The 26,762-nt window shown below is 59.6% G+C and overlaps 1 protein-coding gene across 1 annotated transcript in view; it reads right to left on the reverse strand.

Annotated features, from left to right (window-relative positions):
- Window positions 1-1,563: 1,563 nt before the first annotated feature.
- The window catches only part of QSOX2 (quiescin sulfhydryl oxidase 2), a 29,194-nt gene continuing 3,995 nt past the window's right edge, over window positions 1,564-26,762 (reverse strand). Inside the window, exons 2-12 of the mRNA XM_004284984.4 lie at window positions 19,452-19,552; window positions 17,829-17,877; window positions 17,117-17,222; window positions 16,892-16,982; window positions 15,286-15,431; window positions 13,778-13,912; window positions 13,441-13,570; window positions 11,327-11,449; window positions 9,923-10,073; window positions 6,087-6,275; window positions 1,564-4,152 (exon numbers count right to left, since the gene is read on the reverse strand). Coding sequence (XP_004285032.1) covers window positions 3,608-4,152; window positions 6,087-6,275; window positions 9,923-10,073; window positions 11,327-11,449; window positions 13,441-13,570; window positions 13,778-13,912; window positions 15,286-15,431; window positions 16,892-16,982; window positions 17,117-17,222; window positions 17,829-17,877; window positions 19,452-19,552 — 1,766 coding nt within the window. The 3' untranslated portion in view covers window positions 1,564-3,607. The remainder of the gene's footprint in view (window positions 4,153-6,086; window positions 6,276-9,922; window positions 10,074-11,326; window positions 11,450-13,440; window positions 13,571-13,777; window positions 13,913-15,285; window positions 15,432-16,891; window positions 16,983-17,116; window positions 17,223-17,828; window positions 17,878-19,451; window positions 19,553-26,762) is intronic.

Genomic DNA, 26,762 nt, shown 5'->3' on the forward strand with positions numbered 1-26,762 from the left:
GCAGGAGCCTCTGGGCCGGGCGCTGTCCGCGGTGCTGAAGGAGGCGCGCAGCCGCCCCCCGCCCCCGCCCCCGCCCGCCGCCCCCCTTCCCAGGTCCCCGGTCCCTCGGCCCGCCCCGCCGCGTCCCCATCCCCTCCGCTGCCAGGCCTGGGCGGCAGCGGCAGCTGGCTGCGCCCTGAGCTCCAGGCCGGCCCGAGGGCTGGGGATTCGCCCCAAGCGGGTGCTCCACCCTGCCGTTCCTGCTCTTTCCTGCTCCCGGCCTCCTGGAAGGCAGCGTCCAGGCCGAGGGTTCTCCAGCCCCATCGGCCTCCAGACAGGCTCCTACTGAGGCTCTAGCTCCAGGTGCTGCCCCGTTCAACGGTTGCTTTAGGCGGGAGGAACCTTCTGCACGCCCGACCTCCCCAACACGCAATGCCCCTGGGTCTCAGGCCACAGCCCCCTTCCACTCCCCCAGGGCAGCGGGGAGGAAGGGCAGCTGGGGCGCCCCAACAGAAACTACTCAGAAGGACCCAAGAGCCGTGAGCGCCAAGACCCTGGGTGACAGGGGTTACCCGATGGTAAGCCTACACCGGCACCACACAGACCGGGCTGGGGGGCAGGGTGCCTGCCGGTCACTCAGTGCCAGCGGCTGCCTGTGCCCTTTCCGGACGGGGGCACAGACCGGCTGGGAAGGTGAATTCACAGAAACTGCAGTCAAGAGAACGCCCCTGAAGCCGCACTCGACCAAAGCAAGGCGGGGGAGGCGGGAGAAGAAATCAAAGTAGTTCACAGGGGCTTCCCTGGTGGCTCAGTGGTTAAGAATCCGCCTGCCAATGCAGGGGACACGGGTTCGAGCCCTGGTCCGGGAAGATCCCACATGCCGCGGAGCAACTGAGCCCGTGCGCCACAACTACTGACCCTGCGCTCTAGAGCCCGCGAGCCACAACTACTGAAGCCCGTGAGCCTAGAGCCTGTGCTCCGCAACAAGAGAAGCCCCCGCTCGCCACAACTAGAGAAAGCCCACGTGCAGCAACGAAGACCCAATGCAACCAAAAATAAATAAATAAATAAAATAACTTAACAGTTCAGAACCGGAGGCAGCAAACAGGTGTTGGGGCAAAGCCGTGGGCATGAGGCAAACCTGGTGGCCGACTGCGAGGCTGGGCATTCAGGCCTGGCAGGAGTGGGGCGGCCCAGGAGAGTGGTGCGCAGGGAAGGCCGAGGTCTGGCAGCTCCCTCACCTGGGGGGGGGGGGCCTCTCTGGTGCCTTGTGAGTAGGATTTACACCCATCGCAGTCACCATCCCGTCTCCCCTCTCGTGGGAGGAAGGGTGCTGTCCTGAGCCCACTCAGTCTAGCTCAGCTCCAAGAAGACCATCTATCATTCATCATCGATTTCTCATCTTTCACCTTCCACCTGACCCTTGGGCCATATCTTCCAAAAAGCCTCTGGTTCAATACAAGAAATTCTGGGATTTCAGACGTCCTGTCCACACACCCGAGAAGGGAGAGGAGGCTTCGTCTGACACTCCCGCCCGACACCGCATCCCTTGCAGAGCTAGTGCTCACTTCAAAAGAATTACAATTTTTCCAAACATCGGATTTCTTTATTCTTAAAATGTGCACGTTATAGTTTACTTAAATACAAAATGTTCATTTTCCTTGCAGGTAAGAAATTTCACCGACATTTCCATGTCCATTAGCTTCTTTTTAATCAAAATCCTTCCATTAAAAATAAATATACATTTAAATTACCGAACTATTATATTCATTAGTCTCAATACTTACAACTTTAGAAAACAGAACTTAACCCTTGCCTAGAGGGAGCGTCCAGTTCTGATCAGCGACGGGACACAGCGCCCGTGGGCCACCTTGGCATGTCCTCTCCCTGACCTACTGCCCCTCAAGCTGCAGTATTATTACAAACGCGGAAGCCAGCGGCGCCCTTCAGCTAGGTTCTGTAAAGTACATAAGACGGGACACTTGCAAAACCACCCAGTTCCCACTGTCGAAAGAAACTGCCTTTAGGGGAGAAAAAGACATTCAATACAAACCAAAAGGCAGTTTAATTAACGGTTCCAAGTATTTCCCTTTCGGTTCTCTGTAAATCTGCCCGGTTTTCAAGTTGCAAAGAAACAACAGGTGTCTTCAGTAACCCAGGCACACAACTTAGCCACGAGGACAAGCTCCTGGCTTTTAAAACACAAAGGCTCCCAGGGGTTAAAAAAGTGTCAAACAAGAAGAAACCTCTCACAGCAGAGAAGTGCAGAGGAAGCGGCGGTTCAGGAGCAGGTTCCTGCCCGGAGGCCTCCAGACCACGCCTCCCACTGAAGGTGACCACGCCTCCCACTGAAGGTGACCACGAAGCTCCTGCGAGTTGTCCAAGGAATCAGCCCCCTATTCTCCCTAAGCTGCAACGGTCACATCCGCGTTACATGGTCACATGGTCAACGGTACTTAGTAAACACACAACTGGAACAGGCAAAGTAGGAAACACTGTTACAACCATCATAGTCACACACACAGACACATACACACGCGCACGCGCGCGCACATGGGTACATCTGAGCCTGTGAGACAAACCAACAAAGCCACAAAGGATCTCAAAGGAAACGTTCCCTGCCATAGTTTGTTCTGTTTCTTTGTTTACATTTTCAGAGGCAAATTTACTTCCAAATGTTTTGCGTTTTACAAATAATGTGTTAAAACCATTCAATGTTAGAAAATTAATCATCGAAGCCTGGGGCACTGGGGCCCTGCACCAGGACCCATGGTGAAACAGCCCCAGGCAAATGAAGCTTGGCCCAGACCACAGTCTGCCCCGGGCGCCACCGGCTCCCTCACACCGAGCCCTAGGTTCTCACGGGGACTGGCAGGTGCTGGAGGATGACGACACAGGATCTCTTCAGAGATCCTGAGGAGCAGCCCCCTCCCCAAAGGCCCTCCCCTCCCACGGTGGACGCAGACTGGGATTCGCTTACGGCCTCTGGTCACCAGATTAACAAGCACAGACGATGCCCCTGGAGACTAGAGGGGCACCACCCTGCCCCGCAAACCCACCGGCGCCCCTTCCCCTCCACACTCTCATCTCCACGTCTGCAGAGCCCGGGACGACTGACTAAGGGGCTTCCCTTCCCCGGTCCGGAGCTGCCTTGGCGCCCGGAGATGCTCTCTTGCCTCAAGCAGAAACTATCAAGCGGCGAGTGAACCACTGAGATCACTGGCTTCGAGGAGCAGCGGGAAGGGGAGGCGTCCGGAGGCCCCAGCGGGGGAGGGAGAGAGTGCGTTTTCTCCAGATCCCAGAGCGAGGCCTTGCAGTCTAGCAACTCGAGCTGAAAGCGGGCGGCAAAGCTCTGTTCGTGGGGCCTGGCCTCCCCACTTCTTTTTCAGACCCGGAAGAGTAAGAGCAGACAAGGCTTTCCGCTCCAGGATCTGTGCAAGGCGCCACCTGAGGGCCCCAGGAGTGCAAACAGTCTCGCCACGTGCCGGGTGCGGCCCCTGCAGGGAGAGCACGTGGGGGAGCAGAGGGCGCCATGGAGGCGACACCAGGTCCGAGTGTTGACCGAATCCCTGATCTGAAGATTAAAGCTGCAGGCTTTCTGAAGGCGGTTCCGCGGCCTTGCCGCGTCCTACACGGACGGGTGGTGGTGCTTGACCTTCCACCGCTTGGACCGCACCCGGAAGAAGAAGTACATTAACATGAGGAACAAGGACGAGGCCACGTAGAGCACGACACACAGGCTCATGTCCAGGCTGGAGAAGCCCGTCCCCAGGAAGGCCGCCCCCGCCCCCGCCCCCTGGCGGCCCTCGGCCCCGCTCAGACTCCCGAGCTTCACGTCCAGCGCCTGGTGCGACCTCTCTGACAGGCGAGGCCTGGGGGGCAGCACGCCGGGAGGACGGAGACTCTCGGCACCTTGGTCTGCCGGCGGCTGCCCTGGGGAAGCGTGGCCCCCCGCCCGCTCCGCGCCCGTGGCCGGGGCGCCTTCACCAGCGTCTCCCAAGTCCGAGGAGTACTTGTCCTCGAGGTTGTCGCTGCTGTAGTGCCGCTTCAAGAACAGGAGCACCTGTCCTTCGTTCCAGCTGGTCAGGCCCTTGATCTCCTCATGGCAGGCCGGGCAGAGGTCCGGAGTGGGCCACGGAAACTTTGGGAACTTTGGGTCCTCACTCGGGTGGCCTGTGAGGAGGAAGGGCCACTGTGAAGAGGCCTCCCGGCCACCTGACCGCCCACCCCGGCGCCGCGGGCCCCCGTGCCTCCTGCCTGCCCACTACCGCCCTCTCCCTCCACGGTCTCCACTGCCGCCGTCCAGTGGGGTCCACACGACGCTCCCCTCCCACGCGCCCTCCCTGCACGGCTGCCGGCGCAGCACCGCGCGTCCTCCCTCACGCCCTCTGGTGGATTCCCGGCCCACGGCACAGGGAGCCGTCCACACTCAGGCACCACCACTCACCTGGCCAGACCCCGCCCCAAACACCCAAGCGGGCTGGCAAGTTCCCAGCTCCACGCCCTTGACCTCGCAGCCCTGCTCGAGGGGCCCCCACCTCCGCTGTCCTCCCTTCCCTCAAGGTGCTCCCTCAGCATGCGGACGGGCCGAGGGGACCCTCTCCCATGCCCTCCCTCGCTCCCTCGTTCGACACCCGTGGGCAGAGTGCTGCCTGGGCTGTCAGCCAACGACTGGGGGGCAAGCCCTCGAGGCAGAGCCACGAAGCCCCCGCACTCGCAGCTGCACTTCCAAACTCCTGTTTCTCTTCCACTTGCGAGGCTGTGACAGCCCCGGACCCCCGGCTCCCACAGGCCCCGCTGACAGCAAGCGTGGCCCGTGGCTCTCCGGGCTCCTGGAACTCGCTGACCTGACTTGGGGCTGCCTTGCCACCTCAGAGTGCTTCCAGAAGCACACGTAAAGGGCATCGGTCAGTCTGTGGGCCTCCTGACTCGGCAGAGGCGCTCTCCTCCGGCCCGCTCATCGTGCGCACGACGGGCCGCGGCTGGGCAGAAGCTGGAGGGCAACGCACACCACTCAGGGCCTGGGCGCGCCCCTTTGGGGTCTGCATCCAGCAGGGGGTTTGGATTCACACCCCGAGACGGGAGGAGATGCCAGAGTATGTCCGGCGCAGCACTGCATGGACCTCAACCCCGAGGCCAGAGGCGGGACCGAAGGGGCTGGGGGGACGCGCAGAGTCTAAGGTGCCTTTCTGGCGCAGCATCTCGTGGGGCACAAGGCGGCGCCTGGACACGGCAGCCTGGCTGGAGTCTCGCCGGCTGCTCTGGGGCTGAGCGCTGCCGGGACGGGGTCACCACGCGGCCCCTGAGAGGGCGGGCAGACTGACGCCCTGGCCGTGGAGCCGTCTGTACCAGGGCCACAGAGGAAGTGCCTTCACCTGCAGCCGAAGGCGAAGGGCAAAGCCGCCAACGCAAGCAGCCGCGGCCACGTGACTGGAGCCGCGGCGGTCAGCTCCGAGTCCAAAGGAAAACCAATTCTCTTTAGTGCTTTAGCTGTAAGATGTTTTTATGATACGGTGGATTAAGTAAAAACCAATAGTTTAGTGGCATTTTCTATTCATCTCTAGTAAGATTTATTTCTCAGTGGATTATTTTTAAGCCTAATTTTAATCTACCATTGATTTAGGAACAGTTTGAATTACTTAACTCTGAGAAAATACACGCGCCCTAGTTTTTTTTAAACAAAACCACCCTGAGGAGTTTGGTCTACGGTCTGAGAGCAGGTTTTAACGACGCTAAAATTTTCCTTACTGAAAATTAATTATATTCCAAGTCTTCCATTGTCGAATTTACTCAGGGGCCTAGCGGGCTACCGAGGGGGACAGACATTTCCGTTTCCACGCAGCCTGGGAGCCCTGCAGTGAGAGAACAATCTGGAATGCCGGGGACTGGCAGCCGGGAATGGCTGTTGTCTCTGGCAGCTCCCTGGCCAACGTCACCAGGAAACTGACATCTGGTCAGGGCAGACGACCCGGCCGTGAGCCCCGCGGGCAGGCAGGCTGGCACGTGGCGGGCAGGCAGGGCGGTGGCGCAGCTCAGGTGCCATCCCCGCCACCCACAGCTCGGGCTCCGCACCCAGGCACAGGCCACGCGGAGTGGCTTCCGCTCACCTGCCAAGCGGCTGTTGACCACGTTATGCTTCTTCCAAAGCCAGAGGATTGCCTGGTCCGGGGTTTTCACGGAATCCATCGATTCTTTAGCCATTTCCTCAAAATGCTCACCGCATTCCTTACACCCGAAGAAGACGTGAACGTACCTCCTGATGGCCTGCAGCACTGCCTGGGGGTCGTCTTCAAACCCTGCGGAGGGACCAAAGCATGTCGGACTATTTCCACCAGAACCGCAGGGCCTGGGGTGGCATCGGGGGAGCCAGGGACGAGCTGAGTGCCTGATACAGGCCGCGGGCCAGCCCCCTGGGTCCTCGCACGGACACGGGAAGAGACGGCTCCTTCCCAGACACCCACTGCGACCGCAAGATGGCTGCTGCCCCGACACCGCGCCAGATGCGCGCAACGCAAGAGCGGACGGCCGCCTGTGTCCAGCTGCCGGAGCCACTCCAGGACGTGCGCTGGCCCGCAGGAGAACGAGCCAGAGCCCTGGAGCTATTAGGTCTGCCAGGAGCCCCTACCCCACGCCCAGAGGTCCGGGCTCGCCCCAGGCTTGAGTCCCACGTGCGACTTTCCCCGCCCTACACGCGGACCCCGGAGCTCCTGCCGGGCGTGGCAGCCGCTCACTCGGAACCTGCAGTTGCTCTGCTTTGGGATCCTTGCGGAGCACAAGCCTGAGCACGAACCAGGCCTTAGGAGGGGCCTCCGGGCTTGCTGCCAGCCCCGCCCTGTGGCGGATCTTCCACGAAAGGGGCAGCGACGGTCACGGGCTGGTCAGCTGCTGGGGCTCCCTCTGGGAGCGACGGGGTGGCAGGCTGGTGAAGGTCTGCACTCTTTCAAAGAGGCCGAGCCCCTCCGTGTGAGGAAACCCTCCAGCATCTACCAGCCACACAGACGGTTTTCATCACCGGCTGTAAACACAGACCCTAACGGGAGGACAACGGGTGCCGAGTAAAGGCCCTGGGAGCGAGGGGCAAGACGTCTGCAGAAAACAATGTCCCCAAGAGCAGGACGACGCAGCCTGCAATGCACTGAAAGGAGGACCCCTGAGGATGGCAGAGGGGCAGCAGCACAGGCCTGGACCAGAGTCCTGTCCAGACACTAACACGGGGGACTGGGCGTGCGAACAAGAGGCTGTGAGATTAAAGCAGATTAAATGTCAGCACTGAAAGGAATCCAGCAAAATAACTGGAAAAAAAGAAGACGCGGTTTTGGAGGCTGAGCCCCTCTTAACGGCAGCCCTCACGAGCCACCTCTCTCTGTGGCCAGTGCGGTCCTGACGCCCGGGAAGCCGGACCCGCCCGGAGAGGCCTCGTGGGCCGTCAGCCTCGGCAGTCCTGCTCGTGTCGCTCAGAGAAGGCCCGAAGCCGCACGCCGCCACCTGCCCCGGGCTCCCAGTGTCTCCCAGGGCAGCCAGGGGGCACCCAGCCCCGAGGCCACGTGCACATGCTGCGGCCTCACTGTCAGCCGGGCGCTGCTGTCCCAGCTGCAGGCCTGTGGCTGGCATCTGCCGCACCCGGCGGGGTAATCCTCCTTCCCGCGCCCCCACCGACCCACTGCACGCTCGGGCCACCCTAATCTTTAAAGTGGACAAGAACCTAAACCCCTACCTGTGGGGGATTAGGGGCCGCGCAGGCTTTTCAGTCGATGGGGCTTAAGCGTGCAGCAAGGAGGAAAACCCTCCCAAGACATAATCCGGGTCTCAGTCTGACCCAATTCTTTCGGCGTGAGACAGACTCCTCGGATACTGCTTCCATTTGCGCGACGAGGAGAAAGCGCGCTCGAGACCTCCTTCTTTGTGTGCTCTGTCATCCCGCTGCCCTCATTCTGCCGGCATCGGTGCTGCGGGACTTTACAGCGCGTCCCGACGATGACCTCCTCCCTGCTGTCCCCACCTCCTTCTACGTGTCTCCCTGTTCTCAGCAGAACTTTCCGCACAACTGAGGCTCACGTCTCAGACGTGGGCTCCAGCGCCGCGGCCGGCGTCCCGCCGGGCAGTGCTGAGGCTCTGATCTCACCTGCTGTTGGGCTCCCGAGCTTTCTCCTGAACGCACCCTACGTGTTCTGCTGTGAGATTCTTAAGAGAATTTTCGATTGAAAGCCCACCTCTCCCACTAGACCCCGGAGGAGTGGAAATCCAACGTCACCTGGAGCAGGGCCGGGGGTGGTAGAGATGTCTGAAGACGCCACATGCCCCTCTGCTGCTTCTCCCCGACAGGCGGCCTCTATCTCCCCACCATGAACCTGGGCTGGATGAGGCCTGTCTGAGCAACAGGCTGTGGCGGAAGTGATGCCCAGACCCCAAGGCCCCTCCCGGATGTGGCGATGCCCCGTGGGGAGCTGGCGCTGCCTGGGAGCCCGACCTTCTGAGTCTAGACCAGTCAGCCGCCGCCACCTGAGCGAGGCCACAGGTGAGCCCGTCCAAAGAGCCGAGCCCCAGAACCATGAGCAAAAACCTGGTGGTTGTTTTAAGCCACGGCGTCTGGGGTTCATTTGTTACACAGCAAAAGGTAACTCTAAAAGAATTTTACAATTTTACTGGAAAGAATAGTTGGACGGTGTGGGTCCCAAAACCTCACTTTGACTTAATACAGACGTCAGTGAACCTGAATGATTAAAAAAACAAAACTAGGACTTCCCTGGTGGCGCAGTGGTTAAGAATCCACCTGCCAATGCAGGGGACACAGGTTCGAGCCCTGGTCTGGGAAGATCCCACGTGCCGTGGAGCAACTAAGCCCGTGCACCACAACTACTGAACCTGCGCTCTAGAGCCCATGAGCCACAACTACTGAGCCCGTGTGCCACAACTACTGAAGCCCACACGCCTAGAGCCCGTGCTCTGCAACAAGAGAAGCCACTGGAATGAGAAGCTCACGCACTGCAACGACGAGTAGCCCCCGCTCGCCACAGCTAGAGAAAGTCCGCGCGCAGCAACGAAGACCCAACGCAGCCAATAAACAAACAAACAAATAAATAATAAAATAAAAAATAAAATAAGATACGGAACTAAAAGCAGACATTCCCATGGCTGTCAGGGGCCCGCTGAAACTGAGAGGCATACACACAACGCAGTCCAGAGAGGATCCAAAAATCCAACACGTTTTTTAGCACTTTGCGTGGGATATAAACGTGGTCCCACCTCCTGTAGCCACGTCTGTGTCATCGCCTACCCTCGTGGGCCTACTGGCTCACTTCTAACGAACAAACATGGCAGAGGTGACGGACTTAACACCACCGAGGGCCCCGATGAAGCCGGCTGCCTAGGGGGAGGCCACACGGCGAGGAAGGATAGCCCCCCATGTGGGGCGCAAGTGTCAGGAGGGTGTCTCTTCCTCTCTTCCCCACCGTCCCGGGCCAGCACTCTGCACCCAGGCTCTGGGAGACCCGAAGCCGAAGACCCTGGTCAGGCCACACCTGAGCGCCCGCCCCACAGACGCCGCGAGATAAGGAGCGCGCGCTGCTCCAGGTGACTTGCTAGAAACACCAGGTCACCACACGCTTCTCCAAATGTGTTTCATTTACTCCCGTGTTCTTTAAAGCAAAGGAGGCGCTGACACCGAGCGGCACTCCTGGCCAGCGCTCCCTCACCCCGCCCATGACTCCCATCCCCAGGGGTCAGCCAGGCCCTGGCCGTGAGGGAAGAGGGTGGGGACTCGGCTCCGGTACCCCGAGCCGGCACGGGGGCTGAGCAGACCTCCAGAAAAGACGCTCACCTCCACCCTCCTTAGAATGGACCCCGGGCCCCCTTAAGGCACGTCACCCTCTGCGTGAGCTTGGGACGGCCCCGGCAGGCAGTAGCGCAGCACCCGTGTCGGGTGGCCCAGGTGGGGACAGCTCACCTGTGCCGTCCAGCGCTTTTGGATGGGTCCCAGCTCGAACAGTCAAAGTGTGGAACAATTTCCACAGAGAACACGTGTAGCCCCTCAGCTCTGGTCGGCTTCCTTGACATCCAACCCACTTTATGTGATTAGTAAGGAATATTCCAGAAATCTGGGGGGGGGGTAGGAAAACAATAAGAGATAATTGAATTGTTAAAATTAGTTGGTGGTGGAATTCCCTGGTGGCGCAGTGGTTAGGAATCCGCCTGCCAAAGCAGGGGACACAGGTTCAAGCCCTGGTCAGAGAAGATTCCATGTGCCGCGGAGCAACTAAGCCCGTGCGCCACAACTACTGAGCCTGCGCTCTAGAGCCCGTGAGCCACAACTACTGAAGCCCGCGCGCCTAGAGCCCAGTAGCTGCAACTGGAGAAAGCCACGTGCTGCAATGAAGACCCAACACAGCCAAAAAAACCAAAAAAAGTTGGTGAATGTGGTCAGTCTTGATTGGGCGGTGGTTACACACGGAGCACGTCTCTCAAAACTTCAACTGTACATCTCACCGTGTGTAAATTTAAATCCAATAACGAATAAATGAGAGAAAAAAAAAGTCTCTATTTTATAAAAAGAGTTCTCAAGATACGGAAACGTGGCCCGTTCTTTTCCAGTCTTTGGGGAGAAGGGAAGAGCTCACCCGTGTCCTCATGAAGCAGCCCTAGGCAGCATAAAGACACCCAGCTTTTTTTTTTTTGACACCCATCTTGTTTTAAAGTTAGAATTAGTTACAATGAGATTCATAGGAGAAGACTAATAACAAAAAAATTCAATTGTCAGGCAATTCTCCATCTGAATGAATAGGACCTTCACCTTACAAGCAGCGAGCCGAAGGGTTGTAATAGCCCAGAAGTGGGGCTGTGAACTGCGCTCCGCGGGCGTCCCGGCCCCTCGGTCCCCACGGGTGACTGCACAGGCCCGGCCCCTGTGGGTCGGAGCCCCTGCTCTCGGCCACCTTCCCCGTCACACGGCTCAGGTCCCATGGAGCAGAGGCCAAGGCTAGAAACCGGCACCCACAGGGCCGCTGGAATCAGACCCCAGGGAGCCTACGCCCTGGAGCCTGTGGCCACCGACGCCGGCCCAAGACCCTGGCTGCACGCCCGGCCTGCATGGCAGCTCGACCCATCACCTTCATTCACTACTTTTTTAAGTGTGAAATCTAGATGAGTTCACTAAAAAAATAGAAAACAAACCCTAATGCTTCACTGCCTGACAAAACCCCATCGTCTCGGTTGGCCGTCTGTCCCAGACCCAGGCAGAGGGAGCTGGAGGTTGCCGTAGAAACCGGGCAGCAGAACCGGGGAGGGAGACTGGCGGTGCATCGGCCGAGGGCAGGTGCGGGGTCCCCCATGCTCGTCGAAGGGGCTGCCTCACCCGCATCTTGTTGTTGACCAGGTCGAGGACGGCGTCGTAGGGGATCCTGTCCAGGGGCAGGCTGGCCAGCCACTCCTGCAGCGTCTCCAGCAGCTTCCTGACCGGTGGCCGCCCGGGGAACAGCTGAGCAGGGAAGACCACACTCAAGGACGGGTCGGGAAGCGGCCCCCACGGCGCGGCCTCCCAGCGGCGGAGACCGGGCCTGCCCTGCCCTGGACCCACCAGCTGGAGGGAGCAAGCGTTTCCAGTCCACCCAGGCTCCGACGGAGAACAGGAATGGGGGTCTCTGGGGGAACTAGAGTTTCCCCAGAACACAGACAAGGGGGAAGCCCGCACTGGACCCCATTCCTGCAGCTCCACCACCGCCCGGCACCCGGGACACAGCCACGCATCCTCACGCCCGGCGGCCACTTCACGACAACGGACCACACGGCCGCTGGGGGCCTTATTTATCACGTCGTCAAGGGCTTGTGGGCCTTTCTGAAATCACTGCCTACTCATCCCACGCTCCTCATGGTAATTCACGCTAATCCCGCCCGCTGTCCTGACACTCCCTCGCCTCCCCCGCTGCCAGCTCTGACTGTCAGACTAACTGGAAAAGGTATGCACACCCCTGAGGCTTCCACGCAAAGTGCCACTGCTGGCTAACTCCACGTCGACACTCAGGCCGCGCTGGCGGCCCGGGAGGCCTCGAGTGCAAGGATCCCAGCGGTCCTGCAGTCCTTCTGTGATGAACTTCGATTAGATGCTTCCAATGAAATGTGCAAATTCAAGGCTGAAAGAGCTCTTAGAAACCTGGGCTGAGACCTTACTAACAACGGTGCTGAGACAGATGTCGCTGCCTCAGCTGCAGAAACAGCCAGAGCAGAAATATCGCATCTTCAGCTCTGCAAAACCTGGGTCTTGCAAACATTGGTTCCAGGGCACCACGACCAACGGACCAGCATTTAAAGTTTAAGTAAAGGGTAGAAAAGTTATTCAGAATGATTTATGCTGATCTGACTCACAGGCTCTGCCCACGTGTGGAGCCCTCCAGTGTGACGCTGGACTGGAACGAGGGCAGAGAACGCGAGGCACGTGTGCAGCAAGGCCCCTGTCCCGACGCGGAGGGCAGCGGGGGCGTCCTTAAGGAACGAGGACGGTGGGGGGGCTCCGACCTCTGCGGGCGCAGCGTGAGGAGAACTGTCTAAACAGCTTCCGTTTATTCATTTGAAACAAATCAGGTGACTCCTTATTCCCTTAAACGTAAATTCTACCTCCTGAGTTTCTTCAAAGATCTTACAGCGTGAGTAACCCCTGACCAGCGGAAGTGTTGGCTGTGAAGCACCTTGAAGCACCTTGTCAGGGACCGCACACACGTGGCAAGGGAAACCTTTCAGAATTAAGCTTCCTTATCGCTTAGGTAACAACAGTGTTATGAAGGGTGGCCTCTGGAGACAGCTGCCGTAGCCAGCACAAGCCCAAAGGAGACCAAAGGAGACCAACAGCGGGCGGGGCGTGTCTAGGGCCTGGGCTATCTCAGAGAGATCTCAGAGAGGGGAAGGGCCACGGCCAGGGCTGCTGGGCCAACAGAACAGGGGCCCAGGTCCACTCCCAGGGAAGAGGGATGACCGACTGCTCCAACCTCTGCCCAGCGCAGGGGCTCTGGGCCCAGAAAAACACCACAAGCCTGGACTTTCAGCTCTGCAGCTAAGAGTTCTTGGCAGGAATGCAACCCCGACAGCCGCTCCCCTCTAAACGGGAGCTGACACAGCAGCCACCGTGTGCCCCCCGCCCAGGGCCCACCCGACACAACACCGCAGGCCGCAGCCGTCTTCCTGCCCGGAGGCCCGCCGCTCCCCACCTCTCCTCCCAGCTCCCCGACGCACAGGCCTCCTGCCCACTCCCCGCTCGTCCTGCTGGCCCTCAGGCCTTCCCCGGGCACCGCTCGCCCCGAGCCGGCAGGGGCCTCTGACCGCAGCGCTGCCCTGCACAGTCCCCGCCCCCCTTCCCAGTGCGCAGGCGTCTCCACGTGGCCAGGAGCTTTGTGCCCCGCAGGCCCCCAGCATACGGCAGGCGTCTGGGTGAGTGGAGGACGGGCAAGGTCGCGTGGTCAAGCCCAGACGCCCATGCACCTTGGCCAGGACGGTGACGAAGTCCTTGAGTGTCTTCAGCTCGGCCCCGGCCAGGGACCTGCGGGCTGCCAGCTCCACCCTCAGGAGGTGGTGCAGCCCCGATTCCAGGTCAGCCGCGTACAGCTTCGACCTGGGAGGAAACGCTACAAGGTCAGTGTGGGCGCCTCTCTCTTCACGTAGATTCCCGCATGCTGGCTCCTACCCCAGAGGGACGCCACCCCGGGGAGACAACGCGGAGAATCCCCGAGCGCTGGCAGGCGGCTGGCGGGCTTCTGAACGAGCAGCCCTGCAGTGACCCCCGGACCCCCAGCCACACACTCCCAGCAGCGTCACTCACCTGTCAAATTTCCTCCACACCACGGCTTCAGAGGTGTCTTCTTTGCTGGGTTTTTCAGGCAATGAAAGCGATTTCTTCCTCACATCCGGCAATGACTTCAAGTAAGAGGAGAAAAACGATCGGAGAGGCTTCCCGCTGCGAGAAAGAGGAGGGCAGGGCACGGGCTCGGAGGCGGGCTTCGGCGGCCCGGCCCCCGTCCGCAGGCGCCTTGTGGCCCCAGGGTCAGAGCAGCCCTCCCTCTGTAACTCCAGGGTGACGTGCACCACCCAGCCCAGCCATTCTCTGGGCATCTCCTGCAGGTATCTTGGGCGGGGTGGGATGGTGGCAAAGCCCAGGCCTCGGGGAGCTGGCCCCCCACCTGAGAACATAACATCCCCACCGAACAGAAATGAATCGTAGCACTATGCTGGTTTGAGCACCTGCCAAGGTCAGCTTTACCCTGTGCTTCCGACATCCTCTGCCCACAGGCTGCCAGCTCCGCGTGGGCGTCAGGAGCCGGGCGGGGAGGGGGAAGGAGCGCCCAGCCCCTCCTCACAGCCCGGTGGCTCCCGGGCACTGCAGAGTGGCCCCTCCACTGGCGGAGAGTGGAGGGCTGTGAAGGCCATTACTGTGCCCTCCCCAGGTAGCTCAGGGGCCCCCCAAAGGGTCCAGAGCTTATTTTCATTCCCCAAAGAAGAACGCAGCAGTTACTGGTAAAAATATCAACGTCACTTTATGTTGAGGGTGTAGAGATGACGCTCTGAATGTAAAAATGCTGAGGGTGTACAGGTGACGCTCTGTGCTGAGGGTGTACAGGTGACGCTCTGAATGTGAAAATGCTGAGGCTGTAGAGATGACGCTCTGAATGTAAAAATGTTGAGGGTGTACAGATGACGCTCTGTGCTGAGGGTGCACAGATGACGCTCTGAATGTGAAACGAGCTTTTTCTCCGAAACAAGAGAGCAGTTTGCTCAAGGAAGGTCTGCTGTAGAGCCGGGCGCCCCCGGTAAGACCTCCTGGCTTACCCTGAATTCCGTTTTTTTTAAAGAATAGAAAATACACCCAAGGAACTACGGCATGCTTGAGGCTCCTGGGGGCAGCACCCTCGGTGCCCCAGCTAAACTTCCCAGAGACTGAGACAGGAGCCCCGAGGGAGGAAAGCACCCGCCTTCTCGCCGCCGTGTCCACACGTGGTGCCTCGCCAAGAGCTCCGGGGCCGCTGGCGAGGCTGGCCTGGGGTCTCCGGCGTGAGGCTGGGGGGCCAGGCAGGCAGCTCACCTCCCCGCCTGTGACGCTCTCCCAGCCTCGCCTCAACTTGCCTCCTCTTCAGCCGAGTTTATCTACGGGTGTGCAGGCACCCAGCGCAGAGGCCAGCGGCATTTTCATGATGGTGCTGCTGGTGTCAGCAAGGCGAGCGCCCGTGTGGGGCCTGCAGCCGGTCTCCCCCACCACCCCACACAGCAGTGAGCGCCCAGGGGCTGGGGGTGTCGGTGGTGTCACAAACATCCCTGAAGCCAGACTCTACTTACACGGTAACTAATCCGTGGGACCCGTTTGGGTAAATCAAGTAACACGAGGGGACAGAAGAAACACCGAGCTTCTGCAGAAAGGCTTTATCCCAGCCCAGCGCTCTCTTCACCTCGATGTTCTCGTAGGGAATCAAGTCTAAGATCACCTGGGCAACGAGAAAGTAGGTCGCCTTCGCTGTGGACGGCAGGGTCCTCTGGAAACGGACTGACGAACGCAGCTTCTCACAGCATCGCAGCTCATCCCCTCTAAGCCAGACCACCGACATCCCTGTTCTGTGGCCCCTTCAGGCCCCCGACTGTCGCACGGCAGGAACTACAGCCTCCTCACCGAGCAGACCATCAGAGGGGTCTGTGCTGTGTTCCTCACACATCCTCCAAGGCCCTCAGTCGTCAGACAGGGACGGTCAGCCCCACGTGAGCTGGGGCCGCGCCCCAGCCTCCAGCTTCCCCTCCACCCTCGGGGCCTGCGTTGGGAGGCTGACAGCGTCCCCGGTCAGCCGTTCCTCCCTCCAGAGCTGCCCAGTCCAGGGCTGCTGAGGCTGAAGGCGCAGTGGTGGGGGGCAGTGGCAGTGGGACCCCCGGGTGGCATCTCAGGAGCTAGAAGAGAGTGAAAGACTGACAGCAAGCCCCAGGCGTGCCACCCGGACAGTCGGGTGCGGAACCACCTCCCTCTCAGGAGCGACAGAGCCGTGTCCCAACCAGGGGCCTTGCTGAGAGCAGGAACCGGGCACCCGCCTGGCAGCCAAAGCCCCACCGGGACCACCACCCTTCCTTCCCAGAGCCCCGACCTCGGAAGAACAGTCGAGAGGCCAGCAGAGGGAGGAACATGGCACCCGGGGCTAAGTTCCGGAGTGAGGTGTCTTCTCTCATCCCTAGGAGACCTCGGGGTGAAGGATCCCTGTCCTCCAGCCCGGCTCCTGGCACCTGGATTTTACTGAGACTTTGCCAAAGGCAAGGGCTTCAGACCCACACGTGTGAAGTGATGACAAAGCAAAGATTCACGACAGAAACACTGTTTTACAGAACCTGGGACTTGGGCAAAAAAGTTGGGAGTTCAGAACACAGCAAAGAAAAAACCTTGATCATAACGCCTAGGAGGGCTTCCCTGGTGGCGCAGTGGTTGGGAGTCCGCCTGCCAATGCAGGGGACGCGGGTTCGTGCCCCGGTCCGGGAAGATCCCACATGCCGCGGAGCGGCTGGGCCCATGAGCCATGGCCGCTGGGCCTGCGCGTCCGGAGCCTGTGCTCCACAACGGGAGAGGCCGCAGCGGTGAGAGGCCCGCGTACCGCAAAATAAATAAATAACACCTAGGAAAGAGAGAATGCCCTCAGGGAAGACGCGCGTCCCGAGGGCCAGGTCTGCCGTGAGTCCCTCCTGGCCACCCCCCGGGGGACCAGGCCCCCCACCCAGAGGACCAGGCTGCACTCGGGAGCTGCTTCCTCTCCCCTTGGAGGCAGAGCCTCACCCCAACAGGCTTCTCTGTAACCAGTGCGTCTGCTGAATAACACAAACGCCAATCCCGAGAATACAACAGATCAGGCGGACGTAGTTACTGCCTCACAGGAATCTGACACAGACCCGACACTGGCAGAGGCGCAGACAGTACCTCACGTCCAACGTAGGAGCTGTTGCTTTCAAATAAGACAGCCACGTAACGGCCGCCGCTGTTGTCAATGAGAGAAAGAACGTCCCCGGGCCTTTGAAGAGGAAAAGAGGCTTTCAGTGCTTTCAAGGCCATCGCAGACCAGTGCCCACGTCACTTAACGCAAGTCGCTACTTTACAAAATTACACTCAGCTTGCAGCGCGCCACCTTTTCACAGCACTACGCACCGAATGGGGTTCAAAGACGGGCACCCGGGAGGCCTGCCTTCGTCCGTGTGGCTCTGCAGGAAGTCGATCATCGTGTGCCGCACCGTCTGCGGCTCTCTGTCCGGCCCTGCAGGGCGGCACCCACCGTCACGGCCGCGTCTGCCTGCTGAGCGCCCGTCCCCCCCCAGGGCCCCGATAGGGCGAGCGCATGCGGCCGTGGATTCACATGCCGGGAGGCCTCTCAGCAACCAGCGTGGGAATCAGTGAGCTCCAGGGACACACGGCCACGGGGGGGCATCCCCCCCACGCACACACACGCACGCGGCCTGGAGACAGAGGCATGTGTCCATCTACACCAAGTTCAGAGGCAGGCAGACTGCCCTCACTGTGGGCTCCTGGGGGGAGCTGGGGGGGATCACTGACAAAAATTCATCGGGGTGCCCTTGTGATGTGTGCACTTCTCAAACTTTTCTTTTTTCCAGAAAAGTTTACTTAAGAAAATAAATTTCCCACCATATTTGCCAAGGAAGGCAAAGCACAGAAGAAAGAATTCTCGCTGAAACTAGGACCGTTTGAACCCTTACAGGAAAGGAAGGGCCGATGTGCCGATGTAAACGCGCCAAAGCCGGGGTGAGGGGCAGACCCAACCAGGGCGTGTTCTAGTCTCACGTGAACAGATTCATCTAAGAGGGAAGGAATCTAGGACGGTAGAACAGAACACTTAGGTCCTTACCTTTAAAATCTTCTCCAGTTGTAAAGTCCTTTGCAAATGCTTTAAAATACTAAGAAGAAAAACACAAAACAAATAAGAAACAGCCTTGCCTGGCGTCTGTAAACGTTTAATTTTTAAGCAACAAAACGACCATCGTCTTTGAGAGCTTTAGTCCCTTTGTTCCAGACACGTGACGCTGACTCATGACGAACCACATTTCTGTGTGTTTCTGTGGACTCCAGTGTTTCCCTCCAGGTTCACGAGCGGCTGCTCAGTGCCAAGCGGAACCCTGCTCTTTACGTTTTCTGCCCCAACAGGGCTGGAGCTACGGCAGACGGCGCATCCCCTAAAGGCTCCTGGTGCTACATGTTCGCGGTATGTCCGCTCAATGACACAAAAACGCCTAGAGACGAGGGCAGGCACTATATCAAGTGTCTTTGAGCAGAACAAAAGGACTTTACATCAAAATTAAAAACTTTCTTCGTTAAAAGACACAGTAAAGACAGTGGAAACAGTGACAGGCTGGGTGCTGACACCCCCGGACACGCATAGCTGAAGGAGGGCGAGTGTCGGGAAGACACAGGACTCCTGTAAATCAGTCAGAAAAGCACACACGGGGGAGAGGAAAACGGGCAACTGACACCAACAGACAGGGCCACCCGCGGAGTAGTGATCACTCCCTGTCACCCGTCAGCAGGGAAGGCCCAGCACCGCCCTCCAGGCCGGCGCCAGGCGGCACAGGACACACACACGAGTGCCCGGCAGCTCAGGGCCCGTGGCGGTAAACGTGCTGCCGGCGGAGCCCAGCCCCACCCAGTGTGCGGGGGATTCTAGCAACGTCCTGTGAGGAAAGAGGCGGCCCGGAGCTCACACACAGCACACACAGCCCTGTGTGTAAAGCTGAAACAAAATAAGACAGGAAAATAAAACAGTAACACGTTTCGACACGGGGCTCAAGGGGAGGGTGACTCTGGTGGGGCTGGGGCACCAGGCCGACCAGTGGGCACGGCCCAGCCAGGAGACGGATGCACGGCTGTCACCAGGTCAACACTTAGAGGAGAAGCATCTGACACTGCGCCACAGAGAGCGTGGGATGTGAGGGCTGAGAGGCAGGGGGGTCTCCAAGCTTCTCAGAGGTCACTTCCATAGCTCAGCATTTTCCCTGAGATGTAAAGTCACCGTGATGCGCTCGGGTGCAGGCGAGTGACCGCACACGTGCGCACACAGACCTGGGTCTGCTTCTCAGCTTCCAGTCCGCCCCCTAGTGGGAGAGACAGGGACAGGCCTGTGTGAGGGACAGCCGTGCAGGCACACGGCCGGGCAGGCCGGCCACACACCAGCTCCCAGACCCATCGCCGCCGCACACCGACACCTGGGGGCTTCAGACAGGCTCTCAGGGCAGCTCCCGGCCATTCCCCCACCCGCAGGCCTCACCCACCTCCCCTCGCCGGGTGTAAGCAGGAGCTGCGGGTACCGTCCCACCACGACACGGGCAACCCAGCAGGGTGGGAGGAGAGGCGCCCCTCTGCAAACAGAACCCCCCACGTTTCAAGACGCCCGCCCCAAATGCTGAAAGCGCAGCAATTACACAGCTGGTGGGTTTCAACTTAAAGCCGCCGCCACGCGCAGGGAGGAGGTTCTCACCCGGAAGGTGGGGTAGAAGTGGATCTCGTAGGCGCGGCACACCTCGTGGTTCTTCTCTTCCGCACAGTCCAGGGCGGCGACTCGGATGGCAGCGGCCCAGTCTGAAAAGCAGGAGTGAGACCGTCAGTGCGGGCCCGTCCCCACGGTCCACCCAGGCCCGCAGCCTCGCGGGCCATTCCGCAAGCCCGTCCACGCTCGGGACAGTCCTGAGCTGAGCTGGGAAAGAGGATGGGACCCTCATCAGCGCTGTTGCCTAACCTGCAAATCGCCCCGCGGCCTCCTCGGTCTCCTAATTAAACGACCCCGAGACGGATGAGAGCGCTGGGAACAGAGGGCTGCCATCAGCCCATGGCCGGCCCTCCGTCAGGGACACCGAGCCAGTGTTTACAGTTTAACTGGACGCACATGGTCCAGGCCATTTAGCCAGAACGTTCCCGTGTACTCACTCGAACGAGAGGAAAGGCCGGCAGCGTCTGGCCCCCGGTCTTTCAGGCCAGAGACACAGCTAGCTGTGTGCAAACACCAAGGAAGCAGTTCCGAACCCTTTCCCCGAGGCCCTTCCCACACCCTCAGACAACTGGTGTCGTTCTCGGGAGTAGAAAAGGAGCGGTTTCAAATATCTTTTTTCCTACCTTTAATATCAACACTTAACCAGCTCACAGTTGAGTCCTGTTTCACTCAAACCCTGAGCCCCTTCCCAGTGGTGCCAAGTGGGCCTCCGCCAGCCAGTCGTTTCAACATAGCCGACCACGCGCCTCCAAAAGGGAAGAACCTCTTTCCCAGCACAAGCGTCCTCCGGGCGCCACACCAGCTCAGACCAACATGCTTCAGCAGCAACAAACATCTGGTCGGGAGTCCAATCTTCCTAACCGTCCCATTTTTGCTTACTTTGTTTAAATCGCGTCCAAACAAGGCCCGTCTTCTACACCCGCGGTCTCCCACCATCTGGATTTTGTGAGTGCCCCCTGCCCCCGGGGTTTTCTGTAAACACGCGGACCTAGATCTCAGCTTTGGGGGAGAACAGTTCCCAGGTGGTGTGGCATCCTTCCAACAGGAGATGGGTGACCTCTGGCTGCCTTCCTTCTTGCTGACACCTCCCCTCCCCCGCCCGCTGCAGGCCAGACGGCGGGCGGGGGCAGTTTGTACAGACGAAGCTGTGCCCTGGAGACCCCGAGGCGCAGCTCACCCAGCGGTAAGGGCGGAGCTCGTCCCTTCGGTCACCAGCTTCCAAGGAGCGGTCTCCCCAACATCCTCCAGGGAGGTTTTCCCTTTAAAGATTTGCTCCCTTCCTCTGGGACTGTAAGATTCCCAAATGTTTCCTGGCTCCTTGCCTACAGGGGGATGGGCTGCAGGGGAAGCAAGATGAGCTGGCGGCCTCTGCAGACACACAGAGGAGCAGAGAAGCACCCGGGCAGGACCGGCCGGAGGGGACGGGCCAGGGACGGGGCGAGTCCCGCTAGCTGCCGTCTGCACCATGTGACTTCTGAGTGGGAACTGACAACGGTCCATCCCTGAGGCGCTGGTGAGTTCCGACAGACACCACCCATCTAAACTAGTCATCAGGTTATAAATCACGCCAAACGGGTTTTCTCTGAGTGTTGCTACGACCTGAGACTCCAGAGGTTGTATTAAAAGCATGCCTGGAAGGAGAGAGAAAATACTGCCCATCACTAAGTATTATGCAAACATGACGGCTTCTACATACCAGCAATTCAATCATTACTTTTTTTTTCCACCTCATACACTACTTTTGCTTAAAAATACATGCCTTTGGGACTTCCCTGGAGGTCCAGTGGTTAAGATTTCACCTTCCAATGCAGGGGGTGCAGGTTCGATCCCTGGTCGGGGAGCTAAGATCCCACATGCCTCAGGGCCAAAAAACCAAAACACAGAATAGAAGCAATACTGTAACAAACTCAGTAAAGATTTCAAAAACGGTCCACATTAAAAAAAAAAATCTTATAAAAAAAACATGCCTTTTTCCTCTGTAATCATACAAAATATTTACCGACGTTAATATAACGCAAAGAATCAAGTAAAAAAAAAAAAAAACAAAAAACAAAACCAAAGTTCTGCTTTCACAGTCAGTGACCGAATAGTGTTGCACTTAATGTGGCCTCAGTGAAACCGGTTCATCTCGAGGACATTTAAATGGATGGAAAACAAAAATCACAGAGCCCTCCCAAATCACAGGTCACATCTTTCTGCAGTCTCCAATTACAAGGACCTGAGGAAGAACAGTTAATACTCTCATCCACTTAGTGCGGCAGAGGCCCAGACGCAGGACAGGATGCACGGCTGGCAGGTTGCTGGGCTCCCAGGGCCACCTCCGCCCCGGCGGCCGGGCTGTGGGTGTACTCGCCACCGCGCTCCTGCTACATCCTCCCCGGCGCACAGACACAGGGCTTCAGGGCTTACTGAGAATCTCCATGGCACACTTTCACTCCATCTTCAAAAAAAGTGCTCTAGGACCCAGACAGAAAGAAAACGGAAAACTGCTTCAAGAGCTGACATTATGCACACAAGGGAGCCAGCCCCGGACAGAAAAAGCCGTTCACGAGGGTGCAGTTTTCACGGTGGGACTTGGGCCCACTTTTTTGTTTTTCAGATTTTTCTTAATAAGTATGTGTTATAGAAATAAATGTAGAAAACTTGGGAACCTCAGGGTACCTGCGGGGGCCGCGTGTTACGCGTCTGTGCACCGCAGGCCGCGCGTCCTGTTCCTCAGCTCACACCTCCCAGGATTCCCGGTGCAGGAGGCCGCAGACAGCACCCAGCACGGCTGCCACGCGCGGCCGCAGGGAGAGGAGGCCGCAGGCCCGGGTGCCGGCCCTCCCAACTCTAACACGGCGCTGGCTTCACACACGGCCCCGCTTCAACACCTCCGCGACCGCAAACGAGAACCGCAGGCTCCACGGGCTGCTTGGCCCGCAGAGCCGAGTCGGGGCCCGGTGCCCACCCCAGCCCGAGACTCTGCCCGGCCAGCGCGGGGACACCGGCCCCACCACGACGCGCCCGGCTCTCAGCCCACAGGACACAGTCCTCGGGCGGACGCTGTCCTCTGAGTGGCCGGCCACGTTCCTCCTCAGTGTCACACACGTCGCCTCCTCACAGGGGCCATCCCTGGCCCTGCCCAGGAGCGGTCGCCAGGGCAAGAGAAGCCCCGCCAGCCTCTCTTCCCAAGCGGAGCAAGTTCACAGGTCACGCGCTGTGGGGCCTGCCTGGCGGGCAGCTAGCTCTTACGCAGGAGGGTCCTGGAGCTCCGCCCGAGGTCCAGTCGGCTCGGTGGCTGCAGAGCCTGCGGCCCGCCGTCCAGGCAGGCAGAGAAGACGCCGCACCCGAGGCGCCCGGCCCACCCTCCACCGAAGCGGAGGGTCCCCCCAGGATCTTCTCCACGCTTGGTCCTGCTGCCTCCAGACAAAGAACACGCCCCACTTCCAACTCGGCGCCCCCCGACGCTGCCACCCTAACGCCCGCCCCCCCAAACCCTCAGACGGTCACACGTGGAATGAAGCAGCCGTCTCCTCTGACAACTTCTTTAAAAGGCCCTGCACAACGTGGCCCCTTCTCGAACGTACAGACAATCCTTGTACTCCCAACACATCTCACACCTTCTCTTCACTAGCCGTGGGCCACCCCAGAGGGCAGGAGCCCGTTCGCGAGCGTGGCACCCCACCCTGACCACAGGATGCAGCCATGTCACGGGCCGGAACGCATGGACGGGGCCAGGCCAACCCGCACGACGCGCCTGTGCCGCGAGGGCCGCTGTCACCTCCTCCCTCCTGCTCAGGACTCAGCTCTCAAGGCAGCTCTGTCGCTCGCGACCCCGGGAAAGCCTCACAGCCGACCCTGGGATGCGACTGTCTCCCTTCCTGCTCTACCGGTGAGGAAGCGGCTCCAGGTCCCCACGGGATGGCCGAGGGGGGCGGGGCGTTCTGCCCTGGAGCTGTGCCGGGCCGGACCTCTGGGCAGTAGCCGGGAGGCAGAGGAGACCTCCAGGCAGGGAACCTCCCCACCTCCTGTTACATTCATGACACACGGACCTTGAGCTCGATTTTCCTTGCTTTTGGCCACATGGCATGTGGGATCCTAGTTCCCCCACCAGGGACCAAACCCACGCCCTCTGCAGTGGAAGCGCAGGGTCTTAACCGCTGGACTGCCAGGGAAGGCCCAAGCGTGCTTTTCTACGAAGTCTCCAGGCAGGGCAGCCCGCCCTCAACTGGCAGGTCACCCTCGTCCAGCTCAGCATCAACTCGCACCTTCCCAGTGAAAAGGTGGAAAATTCTTCTTGGCCTGACGCAGGGGATGCTCGGGTGGGGAAACAGGCTTTGCTGGGGGTGGGCGCCCGCATGCAGCAGCACCCTGGGAGCCCTCCTGGGAGGGAGTCAGTGTGCACCCACCATCCCTTCAAGCTGGGACCGGGCCGCCGCCCTGAATGGACCCCGAAGGTCCTCCAGCCTCACTGTGTCCCACCCCAATGCGGCAGGCAGTGCCGGACAGCATAAGGACACCCGGCCGGAGGCAGAGCGTCCGGCCCACACCCGCTCTGCCACCAGGTTTCGAGGAGCTGGGAAACGTAGGAGTCTCCTTGTGCCTGTGTCACCCCAGCTGTAATACAGAGACTAGATTACACCTTCCTACTCAGGTTTTTCGGCCTCCGAAGCGCCTTCAAGGGTCCCAGGCACCCAGTAGGTAGACCAGCCCTTCAAAATAGGGTACAGCTGCCAGTGGCTTCGAAATGAAAAAGAAAAGAAAGTTGAGGTGTTGCCTGAAAAAGCAGCGGTGCCTCAGGAGCAGTCCGGCCGCGCTGAAATGCTTTGTGGGACGTTTAAGAAGAACTTACGCTGGCCTAGTCCTTCCTTGGACGCCTCTAACAGACGGAATGCTCGGTAAAGTTACTAGCATGAGGGGTCCCTACGCTGAGTCCACCCTAAGTCAGTATCAGGGTATAAGTTTCAAAAAGCTAAGAGCATGACTCATACATTGCAGAGGGAACAGGTGTCACACATGCCCTTGACCTGGTGACTGAAGGACCCGTTCGGGGTGAGAGAGGACCAAGCACATAGCCACCAGCACCAGCCCAGCTGAGACAGAGCTGGCCAGCGCCAGCAGGGTTCCCTTTCCCACTGGACAGAAGGGATGTGCATCTCTGCCCAATCAGGTCTGTGAGTTCACTGAGGCTGGGTCTGAGCCCTGAACTAACGGTCATCAAGCAAAGGTCAGAACCTGGGGATGAGGCCACATGACACTGAGAGGACACAAGTCCCACCCTTCTGTCCAAATTTTACATGTGTCTCAACAGCAGGATGTGGAAGAAAACTAGCCCGACTGGGCAGTGCCTGGCCAAGGGCAGGAACGGCAGCTGGGCCCTGGAAACGAACACGACAGTGAGGCCACAGAGCCCCGGGCTGCCAGCTGTTTCACTTGGCAAGTCTGGGCCAAACCCCATCTACCCCAGAGTGCACTCCACCTGGAAGGCCGTCCTTCCTCCCGTTCGCAAAAGGACGCTACCCCCCAAACACCTGAACGCTCTGGAGGACAAGCGCTACTACCCTCCACAACCCACCCCCCGAGCCCCTCAGCCCCTCACGAAGTGAGCTGGCGCGGGGTGGGGCACCTCCCATCCCCGTGACACTCCTGCCGGCCAGTGGGCCTCTGGCCCTCAGTCCTCCAGGGAGCAGCCGGGGATCCTCCAGAGGAAGCAGGTCATGCGGCCCCGGCTGAAAGCTACTCCTCCTCTGCTGGCCCGGAGGAGGGAGAGCGCGGCTCCCCCGGCCCCTTTCGAGCTGGACCCTCTGGGCGCGCCCCAGCCCTGCCGTGCCCCTACGTGGCGGGCCCCTCGCTCTGCGACCCTGCCCTGCACCGCTCCCACCGCCCCACTCCCCTTCCCAGGACTTACCCCCCCAACCCACTGCCCGTGCTGCCCTCTTTCTGTTCACTGTCCGCACCTCCCCCCAAAGATGGGGTCCACGGGAGGGGGAACGCACTTGGATTAATGCAGAGCCGGAGTCCGACGCTGCTCCGGCAGGGCGCACGCTGGCGGGCAGAGGACAGCCCCCTGCCCGGCCCGAGGGCTCCCGCGTCCACAGGCGGCCGGGGCTCCACTCCAGACGGCGCACCCCGTCGGGGGCAGCCTGGGGCGGGGCCTGCCCACACCTCACACGGAGCCGCGGGAAGGCCCGGAAGGAGGCAGATGAGGGAGAATTTCGGTTATAGAGGCGCCAGCAGCCACTGCAAGTATCCCAGCAGATGGACGGCATTCACGCCACACAAAAGGGAGACAGTCTATTTTATCAAATAAAATGCAAACCACTTCAGAGGTTGAGCTTCGGGGTCTTCGCCCATTCAGCTGGTACCCTCCCCTCCTCCTGCCTCTCCCACCTGTTGGGACCCCACCACACAAAGGAGAGAAGCGCTCTAAACCGAATGCAAATTGCCTGCTTTCAGGACGAGACAGCGTCAGCCACCCCCAACTAGACACGGGGGTGAAGCGTGCCAGCTGCGAGGCAGGGAGGCCGCCAGAGCCTCCACAGGGAGCAGCGGTGAGGCCCGCGCCCGTTCCGCACTCCCACTCGTGAGCCCGTCTGTTTTCAGTACCACAGGCTTAAAAAATACTCGTGAAACAATTAAGCTTCTATGCACAGTGGACTAAAATTTATTTCAAGTTTCCTTGTCAAGTAACCATATTACTTAACCTAACAGGATTAAACTTTTCACCGTTACTTGTCAAGTTCTAATAAAACATCTATAAAAGTCTGATTTACGGTCAAGCAACAACTGTTCTAGAAGATGATTACAGTGCAGACGAAGTGACCTCCACCTCCGAGGCTTGAACGGGCGCAGCCGAGCGCAGTGCTTAAGGCCCGGCTCCATCCCGGCCTCCTCTCCCTCCTCGCCCTCCGAAAGTCAGGGCAACGCTGGCCTTTCTGATCCCACATTCCAGCTGCTGGAGGACGCTCTGGTCCCTGCACACGCCCCTTCCTGGACAAGCAGAGGGCTGCTTAGACAAGCTCCAAGTTCAGGCTGCAAACCAGGACACACAGGCCTCGGCAGAAACTAAGCCTCACGCTAAGGAGCACGCGTTACACACAAGCCCCCAGAGCAGCCTGGAGTTGGGCGCTCTGCCTCAGCCTCGCCACGGGGCAGAGGGCCGGGACTGGGTCTCCAGCGTCCTTTCATCCCCCGAGTTCGCCCGGTGTGGTTAAGCTGACACTGTACGTGGTCCCGCAGGCTTTGCAGTGAGCCCACTGGACGCGGACAGGCTCCTGCTGGCTGGAGGCTGTGCATCGCGAGGCAGGAACAGCCCCCAAG

The sequence above is a fragment of the Orcinus orca genome, chromosome 6 (genome assembly GCF_937001465.1).
Source record: "Orcinus orca chromosome 6, mOrcOrc1.1, whole genome shotgun sequence".
NCBI classification, from domain to species: Eukaryota; Metazoa; Chordata; class Mammalia; order Artiodactyla; family Delphinidae; genus Orcinus; species Orcinus orca.